Source organism: Indicator indicator, chromosome 4 (assembly GCF_027791375.1).
Source record: "Indicator indicator isolate 239-I01 chromosome 4, UM_Iind_1.1, whole genome shotgun sequence".
In the NCBI taxonomy this organism is placed as follows: Eukaryota; Metazoa; Chordata; class Aves; order Piciformes; family Indicatoridae; genus Indicator; species Indicator indicator.
In genome coordinates, this window is record NC_072013.1 from 39,632,979 (window position 1) to 39,655,161 (window position 22,183).

General features: G+C 40.4%; 1 protein-coding gene across 3 annotated transcripts in view; it reads left to right on the forward strand.

Moving 5' to 3' along the window:
- The window catches only part of DPH6 (diphthamine biosynthesis 6), a 191,581-nt gene that overhangs the window by 35,569 nt on the left and 133,829 nt on the right, over window positions 1–22,183 (forward strand). For 2 of the 3 annotated variants that reach the window (XM_054400524.1, XM_054400525.1), the window contains exons 4-8: window positions 1,929–2,002; window positions 5,710–5,828; window positions 13,351–13,412; window positions 16,708–16,802; window positions 21,027–21,118. In XM_054400524.1, coding sequence (XP_054256499.1) covers window positions 1,929–2,002; window positions 5,710–5,828; window positions 13,351–13,412; window positions 16,708–16,802; window positions 21,027–21,118 — 442 coding nt within the window. The remainder of the gene's footprint in view (window positions 1–1,928; window positions 2,003–5,709; window positions 5,829–13,350; window positions 13,413–16,707; window positions 16,803–21,026; window positions 21,119–22,183) is intronic. The other variant, XM_054400523.1, reaches the window with a different exon arrangement.

Sequence of the window (22,183 nt, forward strand, 5' to 3'; positions counted from 1 at the left end):
ATTACCCCAAGGACCATAGGGAGAGGGTTATCTTAAGGAGCAGTAACTTGGGAAATTGATAATAACTCCGAGGTAATTTACAGCTAACTTTTACATTCATTAATGTAACATTTCCCACTAATAATTATGGTGCCTGTAATACACTAATTAAATTGAAGACGTTAGCTCTCCTTTTCCTTTTTTGCTGAACTCTGAGAGGGTCAGGTAAAGGCATTAAAATGGGAAATTAAAGGAAGCCTCTGCACTGATATTGCTGCAATGAATATTTTACTTTGCCTGTAGAGTACTTCTGCCAGTATAGTGTGCTGCAGTGCATACAGTGAGGGTGAGTTGAGGAAATGTCTCTATCCTTAATTGCAGTCGCTGAAATAAAAAAGCAAAATTTTAAATCAGAGCTGGCTAGTATAAATTACTCTTTGATTTCTGTTTATATTTACTTTGGCTGGGTCAGTTTTGTACACCCTAGATCAGGTTGCTCAGAGCCACATCCAGTCTGGCCTTAAAAACCTCCAGGGATGAGGCTTCCACCACCTCCCTGGGCAACCTGCTCCAGTGTCTCACCACCCTCATGGGGAAGAATTTCTTCCTAACATCCAATCTGAATCTACCCATTTCTAGTTTTTCTCCATTACCTCCAGTCCTATCATTACCTGACACCCTAAAAAGTCCCTCCCCAGCTTTCTTGTAGCCCCCTTCAGATACTGGAAGGCCACAAGAAGATGTCCTCAGAGCTTTCTCATCTGCAAACTGAACAACCCCAACTCTCTCAGTCTGTCCTCATAGCAGGCGAGCTCCAGCCCTCTGATATCCTCGTGGCCCTTCTCTGGACACATTCCAGCACATACAGATCTTTCCTATAGTAGGGGCTCCAGAACTGGATGCAGTATTCCAGGTGGGTTCTCATCAGATTGGAGTAGAGGGGGAGAATCACCTCCCTTCACCTGCTGGCTGTGCTTCTCTTGATGCAGCCCAGGATGTGATTTGCTTTCTGGGCTACAAGTGCACACTGGTGGTTTATGTTGAACTTCTCATCCCCCAGCACCCCCAAGTCCTTTTCTTCAGGGCTGCTCTCAAGCCAGTCCTTGCCCAGCCTATATTGGTGCTTGGGATTGCCTTGACCCAGCTGCAGGACCTTGCATTTGGTCTTACTGAACTTCATGAGGTTGGCTTGGGCTCACCTTTCCAGCCTGTCAAGGTCCCTCTGGATGTGATCCCATTTAAAGAAAACTCAACTTATGTAATTATGTTAAAGTGTTAAGAAATGTCATTCTTGATGGGTGAGGTGAGTAAATTTTAGGAAAAGAAAGTAACTTCAGTGTGTTCATTGACCTTGACATGCAAGAGCTCTTGAAATACAAGTGTGTTGATTTTCAAATGTTGGGTTCTCAGTTTTATTTACAAGAAAAAGTAAAGTAAAATTGGCTTAGGAGATTGAAATGAGACCAAATATGTCATGGAATCCCTTTTTTATATTGGAATTTTTAAAAGGTGATGTTCAGGAAGGTGCCAATGAGATTTTCGGTCTGGTGTTAGTGTAAAAAGAGTAATCTCCTACCCTCTTGGGCTGTGTATTGTGACAAATGCTAGCAGATTGATGACTGTCATTGTATGTTGGAGATATTTATTTGTAGGTGGGATAGCTAACGCCTCAGTCACAGTGAAGAGTTGGAAAGAATGTTGAGGGTATCAGTAAAACTTCAGGAGAAGCTGTTAAATCCAGATATTTCTTCTGTAGAATGGTACTGGAGTCAAGCAGATCAATGTGTTCGAGTAACAACCACATAGGAGGTCAACTGTGCAAGATCTATGTGCAGCCCTTTCAGTTCCATGTACTGGGCACAGGTTGGTTCTGCTAGGAGAGGTACTGAATCTCTTGCTTGGGCCACCATATTCTGCTGTCATTAATATTTCATCTCATGTTTTTTCAGGACAAAGAAGGAGTGGAGGGGGTATCTGTGGGAGCCATTCTTTCTGACTACCAGAGAGTTCGAGTTGAAGATGTGTAAGAAAATATTAATCTTTGTGCATTCTGCTTTATGTGTTTGTTTTCTAACTCAAATTCTGAAGCAGGCTTTATTTCTCATATTCTATGATTCCAAATTAAATCAATTTCTTAATATAAGTTTTTTGTTTGGTTGGTTTGGGGTTTTGTTTCTGGGTATTTTTAATTTTATTTTTAATTTTTGTTAGTTTTTTGTTTGCTTTTTGGGGGGGTTGGTTGTTTTTTTGTGGGGTTTGTTTGGTTGTTTGTGTTGATTTTGTTTTGTTTGTTTGTTTGCTTTTCCTGGACCATGTGTTCATTAGTAAAAATCCAGTATATCATAAAATCCTAGAATGGCTTAGGTTGGAAGGGACTTCAGAGATCACCTACTCCAACCTCCCCACCATGGGCAGGGGTGCCTCTCAACTAGACTTGGTTGCTCAAGGCCTCATCCAACCTGGCCTTGAACACCCCCAGAGAGGAGTCATCCACAACCTCCCTGGGCAGCCTATTCCAGAGTCTCACCATCCTCTTACTGAAGAACTTCTTCCTCAGATCCATTCTAAACCTACTCTCCCTCAGCTTCAAACCATTCCCCTTTGTCCTGTTGCTCGACACCCTTATGAAAAGTCCCTCTCCAGCCTTCCTGTAGGACCCCTTCAGGTATTGGAAGGCAGGACCCCTTCAAGTATGGGAAGACCCAGAGTTGTAATGTGAAAGTAGTTGAGTAGATTCAGATTTTCTTACTTCATCAGAAAGCTCACACTCAGTTCTAGTGACTACAGTGTGGTGGTCAAGTATCTCTATATTTCAGTAGTGTTTAGATGCAGAGGAACATCAATTGACTTGTTATCAGGAACTCAATGCAAGACAATCCTTATGTGCAGATCTTCCTTCACCTCCTTAAAATCTAAAAACCTGTTATCATTAATCTGGAGCTTTCAATTGACATTTCTGCTGTGCACACTCTTTCAGTCCAGCTAGACTGTGATCCTATGAAATGTCTTAATTTAAAATAAGATATGAAATAGGAATTGTGTGTGTTTGCATAGGCCAAGTTTGAGTCTGGGAAAAATAAATCACTGTATAGATATCTGATAAAACGTAAAACTACCTTGTATTAAAAATTACTTACAATTTCATGAGTTGATTAGTGAGTTGTTGATGACAAAAACAATCCACTGTGGATGGTAAAAAGTTAATGTTGTGCCAGTTTCATTCCTAGCAGCAAGTTAACACAGCATGAGTGTTTTCTTTACACTTTACATAGGAATTACAGGAATTGCAGGTACAGGAATTGCAGTCAGAAACTTGCACCTAAACCACAGCTTTTACCACAGCCAAAAGATGGAGAAGACATCACAATCTTTCAAACAGACCTGATTAATTCCTAGGTTGCTCAATGGTAAAAAAGTTTTGCATTGTGATCTGTAGATTTAGCCCTTGTAAGTGAAGTTGCATTGCCCAAACCATCCTGGCTCACAGAATCACACAGAATCACAGAATCAGCCAGGCTGGAAGAGACCTCCAAGATCATCCAGTCCAACCTATCACCCAACCCTATCTAATCAACTAGACCATACCACTAAGTGCCTCATCCAGGCTTTTCTTAAACATCTCCAGGGATGTCAACATCACCACCTCCCTGGGCAGCACATTCCAATGGGCAATCTCTCTCTCTGCAAAGAACTTCCTCCTAACATCCAGCCTAGACCTCCCCTGGCACAACTTGAGACTGTGTCCTCTTGTTCTGCTGCTGGTTGCCTGGGAGAAGAGACCAACCCTCACCTGGCTACAACCTCCCTTCAGGTAGTTGTAGACAGCAATGAGGTCTCCCCTGAGCCTCCTCTTCTCCAGGCTAAACACCCCCAGCTCCCTCAGCCTCTCCTCACAGGGCTGTTCTCCAGACCCCTCCCCAATCTTTTTGCCCTTCTCTGGACACATAGGAGCAACTCAATATTGGCTCCTTGGATCAGCTAATTCCTTAGCTGAAGTTAGGCACCTAAAGGAAAAAAATCACATTCAGAGCTGCTGAATATTTCTGTCAACTTCTCAACTTAGTGGTCTGTTAAAATATATATGAAACTCATTACAAAACTAACCAAATTACATGGGTGCTAACTATGGATATTTAGCTATAAAGGGTCTGTCTAGCATATGGGAGAGAGCTCATCCATTAAATAAATTATCATTAGATGATGATAATTGACAAATAAATGGAATCTCTTAGTGCCCTGAGCTAGTCCCATAGTTAAATGTTTTTAAGTTTTCCAGGAGCTAGGCATTACACATTTTATCACCAGCTGATGATACTTGACAATCTGCAGAAGGGTCACCTACCTAATTTGATAAACAATCAAATGCTCTGGATCAAATGCTGCTTAGATATGATATATATCAAAACAAATAATTAAATTTATGTTAACAAATTCCTACTTTGCATTACAAGCTATATAAATTTTCCTGAATGATTCTTTTCCTTGGTGATTGATCTAAATCACAGGTTAGTTGAGTTCAGCATATTGTATTTGTGATGTGTGCCATGTTTATCACAGAGCAGTAACTCTTGCTGCAGCTGTGCTTAGAAAAAGTGAACACTTCAAATTGCAGCATCAGAGATTGATTTGGGTTGGAATCATCTAGTTCTAGCTCCTCTGCCATGAGCAGGGACACCTTCCACTAGATCAGGTTGCTCAGAGGTCCCATCCAATCTGGCCATTAATGCTTGCAGGGAAAGGGTCACCCACAGTTTCTCTGGGGAACCTGTTCCAGTGTCTCTTCACCCTCACAGTGAAGAATTCCTTCCTAATATCTAATACAACTCTGCCCTTTTTCAGTTTAAAACCATTACTCCTTCTTCTATCACTAAACTTATTAAATGAGTCTCTCCTTATCTTGACATAAAGCCCCCTTTAAGTACTAGAAGGCTGCTATAAGGTCTTCTCTTCTCCAAGCTGAACAACCCCAGTCCTCTCATCCTATTCTCAGAGGGGAGGTGCTCCAGCTTTTGATCATCTTTGTGACCCTCCTATGGACCTGCTCCAGCAAGTCCATGTCTTTCCTGTGCTGAGGACTGCAGAGCTGAATGTAGTACTCAGATGGAGCCTCATCAGAGTGGAGTAGAGGGAATGGTATTGCTGTTTAACATGTTGCAGTGAGTCCAGATGAGGGCCACAAAGATGATCCAAGAGCTGGAGCACCTCTGCTATGATGTAGGCTGACAGAGCTGGAGTTGTTCAGCCTAGAGAACAGAAGATTCAGGGGAAACCTTAGAGCTACCTTCCAATACCTGAAGGGATCCTACAGGAAGGCTGAAGAGAGACTTTTCCTAAGGGTGCCTAGCAATAGGACAAGGGGGAAGGGTTTGAAGCTGATGGAGAGTGGGTTTAGACTAGATCTTAGGAAGGCATTCTTCAGTATGAGGGTGGTGAGGCTGCCCAGGGAGGTTGTGGATGCTTCCTCTCTGGGAGTGTTCAAGTCCATCCTGTATGAGGCCTTGAGCAGCCAAGTCTAGTTGAGAGGTGTCCCTGCCCGTGGTGGGGAGGTTGGAGTAGATGAGCTCTGAGGTCCCTTCTGATGTAAGCCATTCTAGGCTTCTGTTGTAATCGAAATTGTAAAAGAAAAATTATTTAAAGGTAGTAGTAAATGAGAGAAGTTAACTTAATTTTACATCAAACATGCTGTGTAAAAACATAATGCTTGGCTTTATCCAATTTCTTGTTTTTAAGATGCAGAAGGCTGAACCTTCAGCCTTTAGCTTACCTTTGGCGTCGGAACCAGGAAATCCTACTTAAAGAAATGATCTCATCTAACATTCAAGCCATAATCATTAAAGTGGCAGCTTTTGGTAAGCATTCAGATTGTGATCAATATTGTCTACGTAAACTTCCCCTGGGCAATTTCACAACATAACAGAGAAAAACAGATTTTTTTTTTTTTACTATGTTTTAGGATACAAAATGCTAATATAAAGAAGAATTTAATCAATTACATGACTGAATATATCATAATTCCTGAATGATTTAACCTGTATGCAATTCATTCATGGAGGAGGCATGGAAAAGATGGAAAGCAATTCTCCTGCAGAAGGCACTAAATTAGTTTTGTTGGGGTTTTTTTGTTTTGTGTTGGTTTGGGGTTTTTTTTGGTTCTAGTTTGATTTTGATTTGCAGTAAAGATGCACATTCCCTCACTTACACTGCTAACAAGCAGTGTAATTCAGTAGTGTTTTTCCCCCATTTTGGAAGGCCCGTTACAAACACATTGTTTTCTGCTACAAAATTACTCTTGGAAATAAATATCTTTTTTTTTAAAGGAGTAGTTTTCAGGCCATGTAAAGTACATTTGATGTTATTTTTGCCATAAAAATGGAATGCTTTCGTTGCTTAAGATAACATGAAGAAAAACCACAAGTCCACAGAGAATATATAGCTTGCTTTGTTCCCATCAAAAGCATCTTTAAAAGAAAATATATGATTTTAAAAATAGATAAAACTGTTTCACAAGTAGACATCATTGATGACCTGTCTCATGCTTGAGGCAAGATAAGCTTGTCTTTTGTATTCTGCAGTCTTAAAAACCTCAAACTGCACTAGTAAGTGCACAAAGAGTGCTTTGTGGACTATCCATTGAAGGAGCAAATACCATAAATACTTGTAGATGGCAGTTAGATAGGAAATCTTTCCAAGTTGTTTTTTTTTCTTTTGGCTACAGGTAAAAGAAAGATCTTATCAGAGTCAATTTCTCACCTGCCTCAGGCAGATGTAATTAGATGTAAGCAAATTTAATGGAGCTTGTGTGCTCTGGGGCCATTCTGTAATGCTTTAATAATTGCATGCCTTATTAAAGTGGATTTAAGGTATGAAGGCTGTTTAACATATCAAGTGGCAAAGAAGATAAGATACAGTTTAACTTTTTGTCTCTTACATTAATAATGGAAGCTAAACTGTAATGAAAATATTTAAAAGAACAGACTTCAGAGTCTGAAGGGTAATGCATTGATGGTACACTGCACAGATGTTAATGTGAGAAGCAAATCTGTAACCTGAGCTTGATGTTCATCAGTGCTGGCATACTCCTACACCTGCCTTGTCCTGTTCTCCATTAACTTGGTGCTAGGATTGGCATGGTAAAAGGTTGTCATTTTATGTAGAAAACACATAATTATGCAAGTAAATGAGCAGTAGTTTAGTGCATTTCCCTAAACCAACCATTACAAATTAATACCGTAAATTTTGCCAGTGGCAAGAGTTTTCTGTCTCAGAGTAGTGTATTCTTCCAGATGGGATACCAATTGCTCTCAGTGACATGCAAGAGAACTATTGTTAGCAAGCCTTCATCACATGCCTTCTGTTGATCTATAAGTAGATCAGCTTTCTTTCCTTTAAGAGTTTGTTTCAGAAGCTTTGATGATGGGAGAAGAACATTACATGAGGTAGCAGCAAACCTGAGCTACCAAAAAAAAAAAAGCAAAATGAAAAGCTTCTCATGCATGTTTATCTTCAGTGTCATTTTCTTGCTGACAAAGATGCCTGTATGATGCATGATGCTTTTATATTTGAAATATACCCCTCCTAAGTGGAAATCCCAGAAAGTCAGAATGAGGTTCCTCTAATAACTCAAACAGAAGCAGCTATTGATTTTCTTTAGCATGTGTGTGCCTGAAATCCCAGTTCTATCCATTGCTCCCCTGAGACTGTAATATTATATCCTGAAGTACAATTTGGGATCATGAGAGTTTTGTCTGTGCACATTATCTGTGCTTTGGAACAGGTTGCCCAGTCTTAAATAATTCTGGGTTTTGGTGAGCAGTTAATTAGGATCTTTCCAGAAACTTTGTTGTGCATTATACTGCCCTCCATCATCAGAAGTTGCTAATAGTGATTTTGGGTCTTTGCTTTTAACCTTATTTTACAGAAGAAGTCAGAGAGGATGAAGATGCACTTTTTGAATGGGAAGTTTGGTTAGTCAGGAAAGGAGAGAGGTTTATTCCTGTGTTACCAACAGATAATGGTCAACTCATACTTTATGGGGGTATGTGTGATAGTAATTCTTTCACAATATGTTTATGCCTTGAATTAAGATTTAGGTTCACTATAGCCTTCAGAAAAACTTTAGCTGCCAGCATTTCTTAAAACTGATAATTCTGATTTGTTCAGCACTTTACTAAGAAGTAAAAATGGATTTTTTTATATATATATTAAAAGATATTCTTAAAAATGCAGACTTTTAAGTTTCTGAGCATTCTATAAAAAAAAAAAACAACATGTTCTTGTTATTGAGGTAAGGCTTCAGAATGTGGATTTTATTAGCTGAATGTAATGCCCTGAAAATGGAACTTGATTTTTCTAATGGTCTAGATAAATGCAAGTAATATCAAGTAGATACCCCTCAGGTGAGGCCTTTATGCTGCAATAATACATGTGTACAAAATGAGCCATTTGAATTACAGTTCTTTTGTGTAAGTTAACACAAGTGAAATGCCTTTTAGTAATGTTCTTTGGTACTTTTTTCTTCCACTACCGAGCAGAGACCTGATTTTTTGACTCATTTTTTGACACTGATGAAGTTCTCTACAGTGCTTAGCTTGTAGCTCTACCTCAGAGGGCTCTGCCGCCGTTGTTGATGATATCTGCAGGAAGGAGTTCTGCTCCTGTCAGTGGATTTATCAGGAATTACAGATGGAGTAAGAATTGCTTTGAAGTGATTATACCATTTGTTCTATCACATACTGATTTTACAGTAAAACTAGGCCACAAAACCTGGAGATGAGAACACAATTTGTTTTCCTGAATGCTGTCATCAGGTACTGGTCTATCTCAAAGAAATAAAGCCCCTCTTGCTTTCTTGATGGCACATAATAAATCGACTGCTGTAGTTCAGTTGGGAAGTTAAAAATGCATTGAAAATAATGGAGCATAACATTCTAGGGTTAACATTTATCCATAGATGATGCAGTTAAATAAAACAGGCATTAGCTTCAAGGTCAGTCAGTAAAATAATAAAAAATGAATATTTTAATTGAATTGTAATTGCTTCCCATTGATACACGCAAGTTAAATAAAATAGATGTCAGTGCTGCAAATTATAGTTCCCTTCCTAATTAACTTCTTAATTCTACATATAGTCATCCAGACCCTGGATCTTGTTGTTGGTTTATCCACCCATCCAGCTTACTTCACATCTTCTTTCATGAAGGAAAAATCCGGAGGATGTGGAATGTCCCAAGGATTTACAATACATTGTTTTGTTTTTTGTTTTTTTTTTCTAGTCTACCTCTTTTTAAGAATTTGAGTCACAGAATTGTCAGGGTTGGAAGGGATCATCTAGTTCCAACCCCCCTGCCATGGGCAGGGACACCTCACATTATATCAGGTTGCCCAGAGCCACTTCCATCCTGGCCTTAAAAACTTCCAGGGGTGGGGCTTCTACCACCTCTTTGGGCAACCTGTTCCAATGTCTCACCACCCTTATGTTGAAGAACTTCTTACCAAGGTCTAATCTAAATCTCCCCTCCACTAGCTTGGTTTTCCCATGTCTTGTCACTACCTGACACCCTAAAAAGTCCCTCCCCAGCTTTCTTGTAGCCCTCTTCAGATATGGGATCTGAAGGCCACAATAAGGTCTCCTCAGACCCTCTCCGATCCTAACTGAACAACCCCAACTCTCTTGGCCTGTCCTCATAGGAGAGGTGCTCCAGCCCTCTGATTGTCCTCATGGTCCTTCTCTGAACACATTCCAGCATGTCCAGAGCTTTCTAGTAATAGGAGCTCTGGAAATGGACACAGTACCCCAGGTGTGGGTCTCATGAGAGTGATGTAAAGGGGGAGAATCACCTTTCTCTACCTGCTGGCCAATCTACTTCTTTGTTTAAAGAAAAAGTATAGATCAATATTAACTATTTTGTAAGTATGGCTATAGATACTTGAGTCTACTGATAGCAGCAGTAAACATAGAGCTTCATCTGTACATGCATACCATTAGAAATCTGGATTACTGATTCTGTAAATTACAGGTGATACTGGTTCTTGATGCCCTTAGCAGGTGGCCTTTGTTCACTCACAGTACAAACCTACTGGAAACTAGGGGAAGATAACATATTAGACTTCAACCAAGAAGCAGAAAGGGTACATTGTATTTTCACAGATTTTCATGTAGGTGTGGGATCATACTAAAAAGCTTACCCATACAATTGTCTATGTATACTTAGAGAACTCTTTTTGTATTTTATATCCTATTTGTATAATAGTTTCTTTTAAATTACTGGTTTGTGTTCATTAGGGGGCAGAATAGTAGGTACATCCTACTTAATATCAAAGTTGGGAAAGCAGTAATAAGAATCTGACAATTTTTCACATGTTTAGAATTATAGAATCATAGAATGGTTTGGGTTGGAAGGGACCTCCAAAGGTCATCTAGCAGGAACATCCTCCACTAGATCAGGTTGCTCAGAGCCCTGTCGAGCCTGACCTTGAATATCTCCAGAGATGGAGCCTCAACTACTTCCCTGGGCAACCTGTTGCAGTATTCTACCACCCTCATGGTGCAAAACTTGTTCCTAACATCCAATCTGAATCTGCTCATTCCTTCCTTTCCAACCATTGCCCTTTGCCCTGTTGCTGCAGGCCTTTGCAAACAGTCCCTTTGCAGCCTTCTTGTGGGGCCCCTTCAGGTACTGTAAGGCTGCTAAATGTGTCCCTTGGTTTCAATTTTGTAGAAACCACTTTGTTAAAGAGAGGGGTTGCTTTTTTTTATGAAAGTAGTTATGTTAATGAATAATGTTAGTATAAATGTGAGGATTGAGTACTGCAATATGGTACTTGTTGGTACTCCTTTATTTTAAGAGAAAACACTTTAGCCTTGCCTCTTAACATCAAGGACATAATGCTAAGCTGGTACAAGGTGGAAGACATCACCAGAATCATTGAAACTATTGAAGTGCAACAAAGATATTTCAAAATTATTTCCACAAGCATAAATTATCATTATCTTGTGTCTCCTAACACACATTTTTAGTCTGTTAATACAGAGCAGTAAACCAATACCAAAAAAAGAAGAGGGAGGAAAAAACCCTCAGTCCTCTTTCACTTGAATTATTAAGCAGTTTTTAAAGTGTTCCCCTAGATATGGAATTTTTAATATGCTTTAATGAAATATTTAAAAACTTTATTAATGTTTTGAGATCTCATTCATTTGTTTTAGTTTCACAGGAATTTGAATAAAGCAAGACCCTGACTGTAAAAATTAAAAAGCATATCAGCTATTTGAACCCAGCAACGACTTTATATAAATAGTATACCACACATTTATATAACAGCTTTCATCATCAATGAACTAAAGTGCTTTGCAAGGTACATACTTCAGAAATTGCTTCTAAATGGAGTAATTCTGGTGACAGCTCTTTAATGATACCCATTATTGTATAAAACAGTAGAGTAGGAAAAAATAGACAAGGATTGCATTCAGTACCAAAAAACCTCCAATTAAGAGTAGTAAAAAATGTGATCACTGACAACTTCCCAGTGTTCCTTCACTTTCAAATATAATTTCTTTTTTTGTTGTTTTTTCTTATTTACTTCACAAGTTAAGGCCTCTTCACAGAATCATAGAAAACATCCAGTTGGAAGAGACCATAAAGATCATCCAGTCCAACCCTCAACCCAACACTGAAGGGTCAACACCAAACAATGTCCCTAAGTGCCAGCTCCACACACTGCTTAAACACTTTCGGAGATGGTGACTCAACCACTGCCCTGAGCAGACCATTCCAGTGATTGAGAACCCTCAGACTGAAGAAATATTTCCCAACATCCAGCCCAAGCCTCCCCTGGTGCAGCTTGAAACCATCTCCTCTGGTCCTGTCTCTTGCCACCAAGGAGAAGAGGCTGCCCCCTCCTCACTCCAGCCTCCCTTCAGGGAGCTGTAGACGGCAATGAGGTCTTCCCTCAACCTCCTCTTCACCAGCTTGAACACCCTCAGCTCCCTCAGATGCTCCTCATAGCCCAGGTACTCCAGACCCCTCTCCAGCTTCATTGCCCTTCTCTGAACACACTCCAGCCCCTCAATTAGTCTCACATCTCACATCCATCTAGGATGTTTGTTTGGCTGAAGAAATTACCATCTCTTGAAACAGTTATTCCTGAATATTTTTTATCCCAGTACTGATTTCTGCCAATTATTGGATTTATTCCTGAGAGGTGGCCATTTAATAGCTGTGAGATGGCAAAACTCATAAAGTCAAAACACTGAAACAGGAACACAGGGGGCAAGTTAAAGGAATTAGCAAGTATTATTAAGGATTCTGGGGTGTTTTTGGTTGTGCTTCTTTGTTTGTTTTGTTTTTTACCAAGGAAACTAAATCAAAATGTAGATATCACAGAGGATATTTTGTGATGAGTCAATAGGTTCAACACTCAACACATTCTGTAACTCTGAATTTATATCTCCATTTGTTTTAATTTTTACCTTTTTTTTTTTGCTGTGGTTGACACACACAGAGTGTGATTTTGTACAAAGGTTTTTATTGTGTAAAACAGTTTGTGATCCTTCTAGTACTCTGCAGGAAGAAGAAATTACCTTGTCTTTGTCTGTAACAGGTGTCTAGGAGGTAACTTCAGACTCAGAGGTAATTTCTGTGCAGTACTTCTGTTACCATAGCCCCACATGTTTATTTCCCTGATCAGTGAAATTCCAAAGAAAGGTAAACAACAGATTTTGCAGGGAAAAAGTCATTGGCCTAATTTCCCACAAACATGGAAATCGGGTGCTCAGATGGAATAAGAGAAAATTCTAACCAGATGTGTTTTCTATAGGATACAAATCATTTTAGATACAGTAGGACTCATTTCTAAGGGAGACATAGAATGGTTTTAGTCAGACGGGACCTCCAAAGATCACCTACTCCAATCCCCCTGCAGTCAGCAGGGACATCCTCCACTAGATCAGGTTGCTCAGAGCCTTGTTAAGTCTCACCTTGAATATCTCTAGGGATGGGGCTTCAATCACCTCCCTGGGCAACCTGTTCTAGTGTTCCACCACCCTCATGGTAAAGAACTTCTTCCTATTGGATATCAAATCTCTTATTTCAAACCATTGCCCCTTGTCCTGTCCCTGCAGACCTTTGCAAACAGTCCCTCTGCAGCCTTCTTGTAGCCCCCTTCAGGTCCTGGCAGGCTGCTCTATGGTGTCCCCAGAGCCTTCTCTTCTCCAGGCTGAACACCCCTGGCTCCCTCAGCCTGTTCTCATAGCAGAGGTGCTCCAGACCCCTGATCATTTTTGTGGCCCTCCTCTGGACTCACTTCTATAATGAAAAAGGAAAAATAAATGATGTTCTGACAGTATTTCTTTTCTTTTTTTCTTTTCTTTTTAAGGTTTAGATCCAGATAAACACCTAGGAAAAACTCTGAATGAAATGGAACCTTACCTTTTGAAGGTGAGTATTACTTAAAGGATACCGATACAGGTGCAGTTGCAGGTAAAACACAACACAGGCAGAAATTCAGCAAAATTAACTTAATCTATAATTACTTAGTTACTTTTAGGATTTAGGTGGTGACTCAAGGCTTGTCTTTGCAGATAGAATGTAAGTCTTTGACGTGCACACTCCGGCCTTTCTGGAGGTAGTGCACAAATGCTGCCAGCATCTTTCAAACAAACTAAAGGCAGCAAACCTCAATATTAAGGGAACTCTAATTTGTATTTCAATAGATAAAGCTAAATAACTGTATGCAGCTTAGACTCTCACAGTAATGAATTGTTTGGGTTGGAAGGGACCTCCAAAGGTCATCCAGTCCAACTCCCTCTGCAGTCAGCAAGGATATCCTCTGCTAGATCAGATTGCCCAGAGCCTTGACAGGCCTTAACTTGGATATCTCCAGGGATGGGGTCTCATCTACCTCCCTGGGCAACATGTTCTGGTGTTCCACCACCCTCATAACAAAGAACCTGTTCCTACTATGCAATCTGAATCTTCTCTCATTTCAAACCATTGCCCTTGTCCTGTCCCTGCAGGTCCTTGCAAACAGTCTCTCTCCATCCTTCTTGTAGCCCCCTTCAGGTACTGGCAGGCTGCTATTACGCCTTCCCAGAGCCTTCTCTTCTCCAGGCTGAACACCCCCAGCTCCCTCAGCCTGTCCTCATAGTAGAGACAGGCTCACCCACAGATATTTCCATCTGAACCTTTGCTACCATTTTTGACACAGACTGACCTTTCAAAAAATGGAGTAAGAGGTTTATTCCAGAGGATGTACTTAATTCCATACAACGGGTTACATTGTCATCAAAGCAGGGAAGTGCCTACAGGCAGAGCCATTAGACTTATTTAAAGAAAATTATTTAAGTAGGAGAAAAAAAAAAAGAAAAAGACCAGAGTTTGTACATGAGTCTTCTTTGAGTTTGAGGTAGAAGCATCAAACATCAAGCAAAGTGCAGTTTGATAGTTACAGCTCTGAAAGTGTATTTATACATGTGGTCTGTGACAAAGCCAATTGAAAGAGGATGGATCTAGATGAGATATGAAAAAGCTCTTCACTATGAGGGTGGTGAGACACTGAAATAAATTGCCCACTGAAGCCATGTATGCCCCCTCTCTGGAAGTGTTCAGGGCTAGACTGATGAGACATTGAGCAAGCTGATCTAGTGGAAGGTATTCCTGTCCATGCCAGAGGGATTGGAAATATATTTTTAAGATCTCTTCCAGCCCAAATCATCCTACAAAAATTGCCAATATTCTAGGCGTTGATGTTTGCAAACGGAGCTACCAGTTTGGAAAGGAAAACAATCACTCCTTGTAATCACTGTGGAAAGGTTACAGTTAAAAAGATCCCTTCTGATTTTTCTCCTTTTTTTTTTTTTTAAGGGTTTTTGTTTGTTTGGTTTGGTTTTGTAGTTGGTTTGGTTTTGTGTTTGATTTGTATTTTTTTCAGTGGATACTATGAGAGGAAGAATGAAAAGGTTTTGACTTACTGTTTTGTAGGTTGTCCATTCTTGTTGCATCAACATTAATTATTCTTGATGTATTTGTCCTATGGAAATCTTGTTGCCATTGCTGACAGATGGAGTTCTCTTTTTTGTCAGGAGTGTAATTTTTTAATGAGCACTTGATTAAAGGTTTTATTCTGCTCCTTTTCTTTAAAAGACTATGTGAAAGGAAAAAGAAAAAATACCTCTCATACCAAGACATTGAAATATGATTTAATGTATGTGCCCAAAGATTTAGATTTTATACCACAGTCACAGTCAGGATTACCAAGATACTGTTTTCTCAGACCATTTGTACTTTTATCCAAAATAAAAGCTAAATAGGATTCAGGCCTTTTGTTTAATTGCTTTTTAAATATAAAATGTGGTCTTCAATTTTATGAAAACATCCCAGGTCCGTGTCTTTCATTTTCTTCTTTCACACTGAAAAGTTTTATTGTTTTTCTATTTATTTTTTTCTAAGGTGACAGCTCAAGCTCTGAACAGTTTTTGAAGCTTTAAAATGAAAAAGACTTTGAAAGAGAATTGCAAAGTAATGCAAACTATACATCCAGCTTCAACAATAAAAACACAATATCAGTAGAATCTATGAAACAGACTTGCTACACAAATATTCTAGTAACCACATAAAAAAATTGAACCTGTAATGAGTATAAATAATTCAGACTCGTGCTTGCCTAAAAATAGACAACGGATTTGGAATTATTCTCTACCCCCCTAGGCAGACTTTTTCTAGCCATCTCCTACACGCTGTGGAGAACTGCAGAAGCATCATGGGTGGGCATCTTTTCCTCTAAGGAAAACCATAAGGGGGTTAAATAAATATTCCCAGTAGTAACATTGATGTTGGCAATGAAGTTGAGGACTGCAGTTCTGCTTCTTGTGAACTACTTGAAGCAGTCTGCTAATGCTTGCCTAATGTGAAGAAAAAAACTGGACAGGACTTGGCTTGAAGCTGCTAGTGCTCTGGAAAGTGATACAATCTGCTGATGACAAGATGGATTTCTCCTGCAGAAAAAGGGAGGTTGTTCAGGCAGAGTAAATGTGCTTGATTACTACCTATCATTACAGTACATTAATACAGAATTACAGCGAACTGTTCAGTAGTTGTGCCCACCTGAAGCCAGCAGAACTTTGGTTCTTGCTCCACAGCTGCCCATTTAGGAAGAAGGGAATATTGAAGATAGTTTTGAATGTATTGGTTTATGGAGTTCTATGTTTTAGTGGGATATTCATAAATGCCCATGTTGATTTAGAAAGCATATTCAGTACAATTTCTAAAGAAAACAGCATGTTTTCTTTCTGGCTTTTGTGTTAGGAAATTCTCATTGATTCTGGTTTTTAGAGTTTTTTTTGAAAGAAGGGATCTTTACCAAAATGCAGGGTGCAGTTGTCAAATCTGCTGCCTGAAGTTGTGTTTCTTGCATGCTTCTGTGTGAAGTGCTACTTCTTGTGTTCATTTGCAGTGCAAGTTTCTCACAGAAATGAACTACCTATGCTAAAGAAAAATACTGGAGTCTGAACACTGAGGAAGGACTAGGAATTAATTAATTTATCTGTCTGTTACAGTGCCAGTTCTATTTAAAATATCACAAACTGGTGAATTTTAGATCATTGCCATGTGCTTCCAGACAAATCAAGAACTAGCTGTATGATACTGTGAAAGAGCACACAGAAGTTTTCAGCAAAACATTTAATAGACTGCTTTAACATAATACTTACATATTTTAACTTCCCTTTTGTGTTAGCTTTCTGAGAAATATGGAGTCCATGCTTGTGGAGAAGGTGGAGAATACGAAACATTCACGCTGGACTGCCCTCTGTTCAAGAAGAAAATAGTTGTGTAAGAAGCAGTTTCTTCTATTTCCTGATATTAAAGCAATGGGAACATACTCACATTTAGCTTGAGGCAACTTTTGTTGGCAGAGGTAAAACACGTCCTCGAAGTTCACAAACACTCACTTTGTTCAACATTGGCAAAGTCCTCTGAAAACCTAAATCAATAGATGACAAGACGAGGCCTTCATAGAGGGCTATAAACTTTTTAGACATTTGCACTTTGGTTTACTTGCTGATTATAGCCTGCAGTAAAACTGGTACCTACACACTGACACTTTTATCCTTTCATGAAGTGCGAATTGCCTGTAATATTTATCTTTCATTACAGCTACATTTGATAAACTGCCACATCAGTAGCCTGTGGGTTCCATTAACCATGTGTGTGTGTCTGGTTTAACTTTAGAAGCTTCAAGTGATAGTGAGAAACAGTTTTCTTCAATTATTAGAGGATATTTTAAAAACAAACTTTGAACGAATCTAGATCATTTACACTGAGTAGCTTATTGCTTTGGAATAAATTGCAAAAATCTCTGTAGTGGGATATGGAAAATATTTGTGTCTTGTTGTAAGTTTCTTATTTGCCTGTTAAATAGTTAAGCTTGCTTGCTTTGAGTGGTGTGTTTTGACTGCTGTTCCTTTTCTTAGCCAGGTAAACAGACTGGTAATAATGTCTTGGTGATGCTCAGGTTAGGATTAAGGAGCACCTAGACACGATTAAGGCTTTTGTGGTGCAGTTTTGTTTGTTTCAGGTTTTCTATCAGAATGGAATTTGTCCATACAGGGATCAGAGAACCAAGAGCTCTTAACTGTTTCATTGCATGGCATTTGGGTGAAACTTAGAGCCACAAGCAAACCAGTAAACGAGATCACAGCTCCTCTGGCAGATGTCTGCTGAACTCTTGGTTGGCTGGAAGATGTGTTCTCTGGAGTGAAATGAAAAATTTGATAATTTGATTTTGGAAATACCTCCATGCAGGGAAGCAATAGGTTTCTTTAGCAAGAGGGAGATTCCAAAAGTGGCGACATAAAATCATGGGTCAGCAATGCACCCTTGTGGCCAAGAAGGCCAATGGGATCCTGGGGTGCATTCAGAGGAGTCTGTCCAGCAGATCCAGGGAGGTTCTCCTCCCCTTCTACTCGGCCCTGTGAGGCCGCACCTGGAATATTGCATCCAATTTTGGGCTCGCCAGTTCAGGATGGACAGGGATCTACTTGAGAGAGTCCAACAGAAGGCTACAAGGATGACTGAAGGGACTGGAGCACTGCCTGATGAGGAGAGGCTGAGAGCCCTGGGCCTGTTTAGTCTGGAGAAGAGAAGACTGAGAGGGGATCTGATCCCTAATGTCTCTGGGCAGTCTGTTCCAGGGCTCCGTCACCCTCACTGTAAAGAAGTTTCTCCTCACTTGATGTGAAATCTTCTGTGTTCCAAGTTTGTACTCATTGTTCCTTGTCTTATTACTGTGCATCACTGAAAAGAGCCTGGCCCCCTCCACTTGACACCCACCTCTCAGATATTGATAGACATCGATCAGATCCCTGTGTCTATAAATATCTGAGGGCTGGGTGTCTAGAGGGAGGGGACAGGCTCTGCTCAGTTGCACCCTGTGATAGGATGAGGGGTAACGGATATAAACTACAGCACAGGAGGATCCACCTCAACATGAGGAGGAACTTCTTCATGTGAGGGTCACAGAGCACTAGAATAGGCTGCCCAGAGAGGTTGTGGAGTCTCCTTCTCTGGAGACTTTCAAGACCCATCTGGATGTGATCCTTTGTGACCTGCACTAGATTCTATGGTTCTGTTCTGGCAGAGGGGTTGGACTCAACCTCCAGAGGTCCCTTCCAACCCCTAACATCCTGTGATCCTGTGAACAGTGAGACTCAATGATCTAAAGGTCTTTTCCAACTAAAAGCATTCTATGATTCTATGAATGATTTTAATCTTAAAGGATTAGCTTTAAGATATATTGAAGGAATAAGTGATATTTCAATTGTAAAGGATCTATCTAATATCTCAAGAATTCAGCTAAAGGTCTATTTATGAAAATACTTTAAAAGTTTTCTAACAGGGAAGTGGAGCTTCCTGTGGTAAAGGTATTTATCACTGTAGTGCAATGTAGTGGTGTTGATTCTCTTATTTTAAATCACAGACCACATTTTATAGAACAGATATTTCTGTTAATTTTACACATTCATTAAGTCAGTGGAATCTGGCCAAGACTTCAACTGTTTCCAATTTGCATGGCTTTTATGTGGTGTTGCTAGAAATCTCTCTCATCTGATCAACTACTGTGAAGGGCACTGTGGCTTCAAGAAAATAACCTGTGTGTCCTGTTATGAGCCTTAATTATAACAATTTCCATATTTTCTTGTACTACATCTCAATTTCTCTTATCTTTTCTTTCAGTTTCTGATGGTTGTTTCCTAGAGCTACCTTTTTCTTCAGTAGGAAAACCATGCAGATGGATATAACAGATAGTGGCTCTTGTGAATCAAAGTGTGACAGATTGTGTCTGTGAAAACGAAAATGAAAATGAACTCATTTGAATCGGCACACAGGAAGTTTATCAATTGTTACCAACACATTTGGCATTAAAAAGTTGTGTCTAGTACTCTTCAGCTTCAGCTGCAAGATGGTCGAATCAGGCAGTTTCTCAGCGTGAAGCATTGTTGGGGCTGTTGAGCCTGGAGAAGGAAAGGCTCTGAGGAGACTTTAAAAGCAGCATTCCAGTACCTGAAGGGGGCCTCTGAGTAAGCTGGGAAGGGACTTTTTGCATGCGGTTGTAGTGACAGGATGAGAGACAATGGATTGAAGCTTGAGGAGGGGAGATTTAGACTGGAGATTGGGGAGAAATTCTTTGCAGTGAGGGTCCTGAGACTCTGGAACAGGTTGCCCAGGGAGGTCATGGATGGCCCCTCCCTGAAGGGCTGGTTGGACAAGGCCTGGAACAGTCTGGTCTAGTGGAAGATGTCCCTACTCATGACAGGGGGGTTGGAACTAGGTGGTCTTTAAGGTCCTTACCAACCCAACCCATTCTGTGACTCTAAGAAATAATCCCTAGAGCGTTAATCAAGAAGAATGCACTTTTAAAAAATCTCCTGTGGCTGAATTTAGAAGATTGATTTGCATATTAGTGTCTAGAATATGAAACATAATGCCATTTATGCTTTCATTAACTATAGATAACTGAATCTCTCTGGAAGAGTGGGAAAATAATGGAAGATTGGTGACGAGGACTGTAAACACACTTGAGTGACTTGCAGCTGAGGTGTCAAAAAACACATATAGCATACTAATTGTTGTCTGGCCTTATTGGATGAGTAGAACATCTGAGTTTAGATAGCTCAATCTTGTGATAGACTTAGCAGTACCCTTTTGAACATGCTTGAGATTCCTGCCCTGCTGTGGGAAAGATCAAAGCACAATAGGAAATTACACCTGTGCAAATCATAGAATCATGGAATGGTTTGGGTTGGAGGGGACCTCCAAAGGTCACATAGTCAACCCTCCCCTGCAGTGAGCAGGGACATTCTCCAGAAGATCAGGTTGCTCAGAGTCATGTCAAGCCTGACTTTGAATATCTCCATGCATGGGGTCTCAACTACCTCCCTGGGCAACCTGTTCCAGTGTTCCATGGTGCAAAACTTGTTCCTAACATCCAATCTAAATCTGCTCTTCTCTCATTTCAAACCATTGCCCATTGTCCTGTCACTACAGGTCTTTTTAAACAGTCCCTCTGCAGCCTTCTTGTAGGCCCCCTTAAGATACTGAAGGCCACTATTAGGTCTCCCTAGAATCTTCTGTTCCCTGAAACACAGGTGAAAACAGCAGGTTCAGTGATCCTCTAGCATGGACTGAGCTCTCTGGTGCTTGTAGCCCCAGCTGTGTTCCCCTGCCTGGGTGCTGCCTGGGACATCATCTGGTTGGTGAAGTAATGACAATTCATTAACTCTTTGCATTTTATCTGTGGTTTTGTTGTTCCTGCATCCTGCCTGTGCTGGCTCACACAGGAGGTATGGTTTATTCCTATTGAAAGTTGAAAATTAGTGAAGAAAATGTTTTGTTCCCCAGTGCCATTTTTTAGCAAACTGGGGGTTTTTTCTTAATTTCCGTGAAAAATAAAGATTTTCAATGAGTTACCTTGGAGTCTCTGTTATGTACTGACTAAGTATTACCTGTATGTAAAATTATATACTGGTATTTGATGCTGGGAATTTTGTGTTTCAGGGATTCAGACAAGGTGGTTGTGCATTCGGCTGATGCATTTGCACCTGTGGCCTACCTTCAATTTTTAAAGTTACATCTGGAGAATAAGGCAAGTAGATTGCACATATCATCTTCCTTTAAAGCTGTATGCATGCCTTCTATTTTCATGTTCCTTTGTCTCAGGTTGGAGTGAATCTGTTCAGCCTGTAGAAGAGAAGGCTCAAGGCAGACCTAATAGCAGCCTGCCAGTACCTGAAGGGGGTTACAAGAAGGCTGCAGAGGGACTGTTTGCAAAGGCCTGCAGGGACAGAACAGGGACAATGGTTTGAAATTATAGAAGAGGAGATTTAGTTTAGATGTTAGGAGCAAGTTTTTTACCATAAGGCTGGTGGAACACTGCAACTGGTTGCCCAGGCTCCATCCCTGGAGATATTCAAGGTGAGGCTGGACAAGGCTCTGAGCAACCTGGTCTATCACAGAATCACAGTCTCACAGTATACCAGAGGCTGGAAGAGACCTCAAGAAATCATCAGGTCCAACCCCCCTGCCAGAGCAGCATCACTTAGGGTAGTCTGCACAGGAATGCATCCAGGTGGGTTTGGAAAGTTTCCAGAGAAGGAGACTTCACAACCCCCCTGGCAGCCTGTTCCAGGGCTCTGTCACCCTCACTGGAAAGAAGTTTCTCCCCATGTTGAGCTGAAATCTTCCATGTTCAAGTTTGAACCCCTTGTTCCTTGGCTTATCACTGTGAACCACCCAAAAGAGCCTGGCCCCCTCCACTTGACACCCACCCCTCAGCTATTGATAGACATTGATCAGATCCCATCTCAGCCTTCTCTTCTCCACACTAAACAGCCCCAGGGCTCTCAGGCTCTCTTCACAGGGGAGATGCTCAAGTCCCCTAAGCATCCTCCTGGCTCTCCCTTGGATTCTCTCCAGCAGGTCTCTGTCTCTCTAGTGGAGGATGTCCCTTGCAACCCAAACCGTTCTGTGATTCTATGATCTTTCTACTGCTGTGGCAGTCATCTTTTTATAGGTTTTCCTACTTCTTTATACACTTTGAAAAATCACAGAACCTCTCCCAGCTGCAAGGATTGTTATAGAACATGATTATATTTAATTTTACATCTCTTGAGTGACTACATCTGAATTTCTTTCAGTAGAGCATGGCTTTTTTC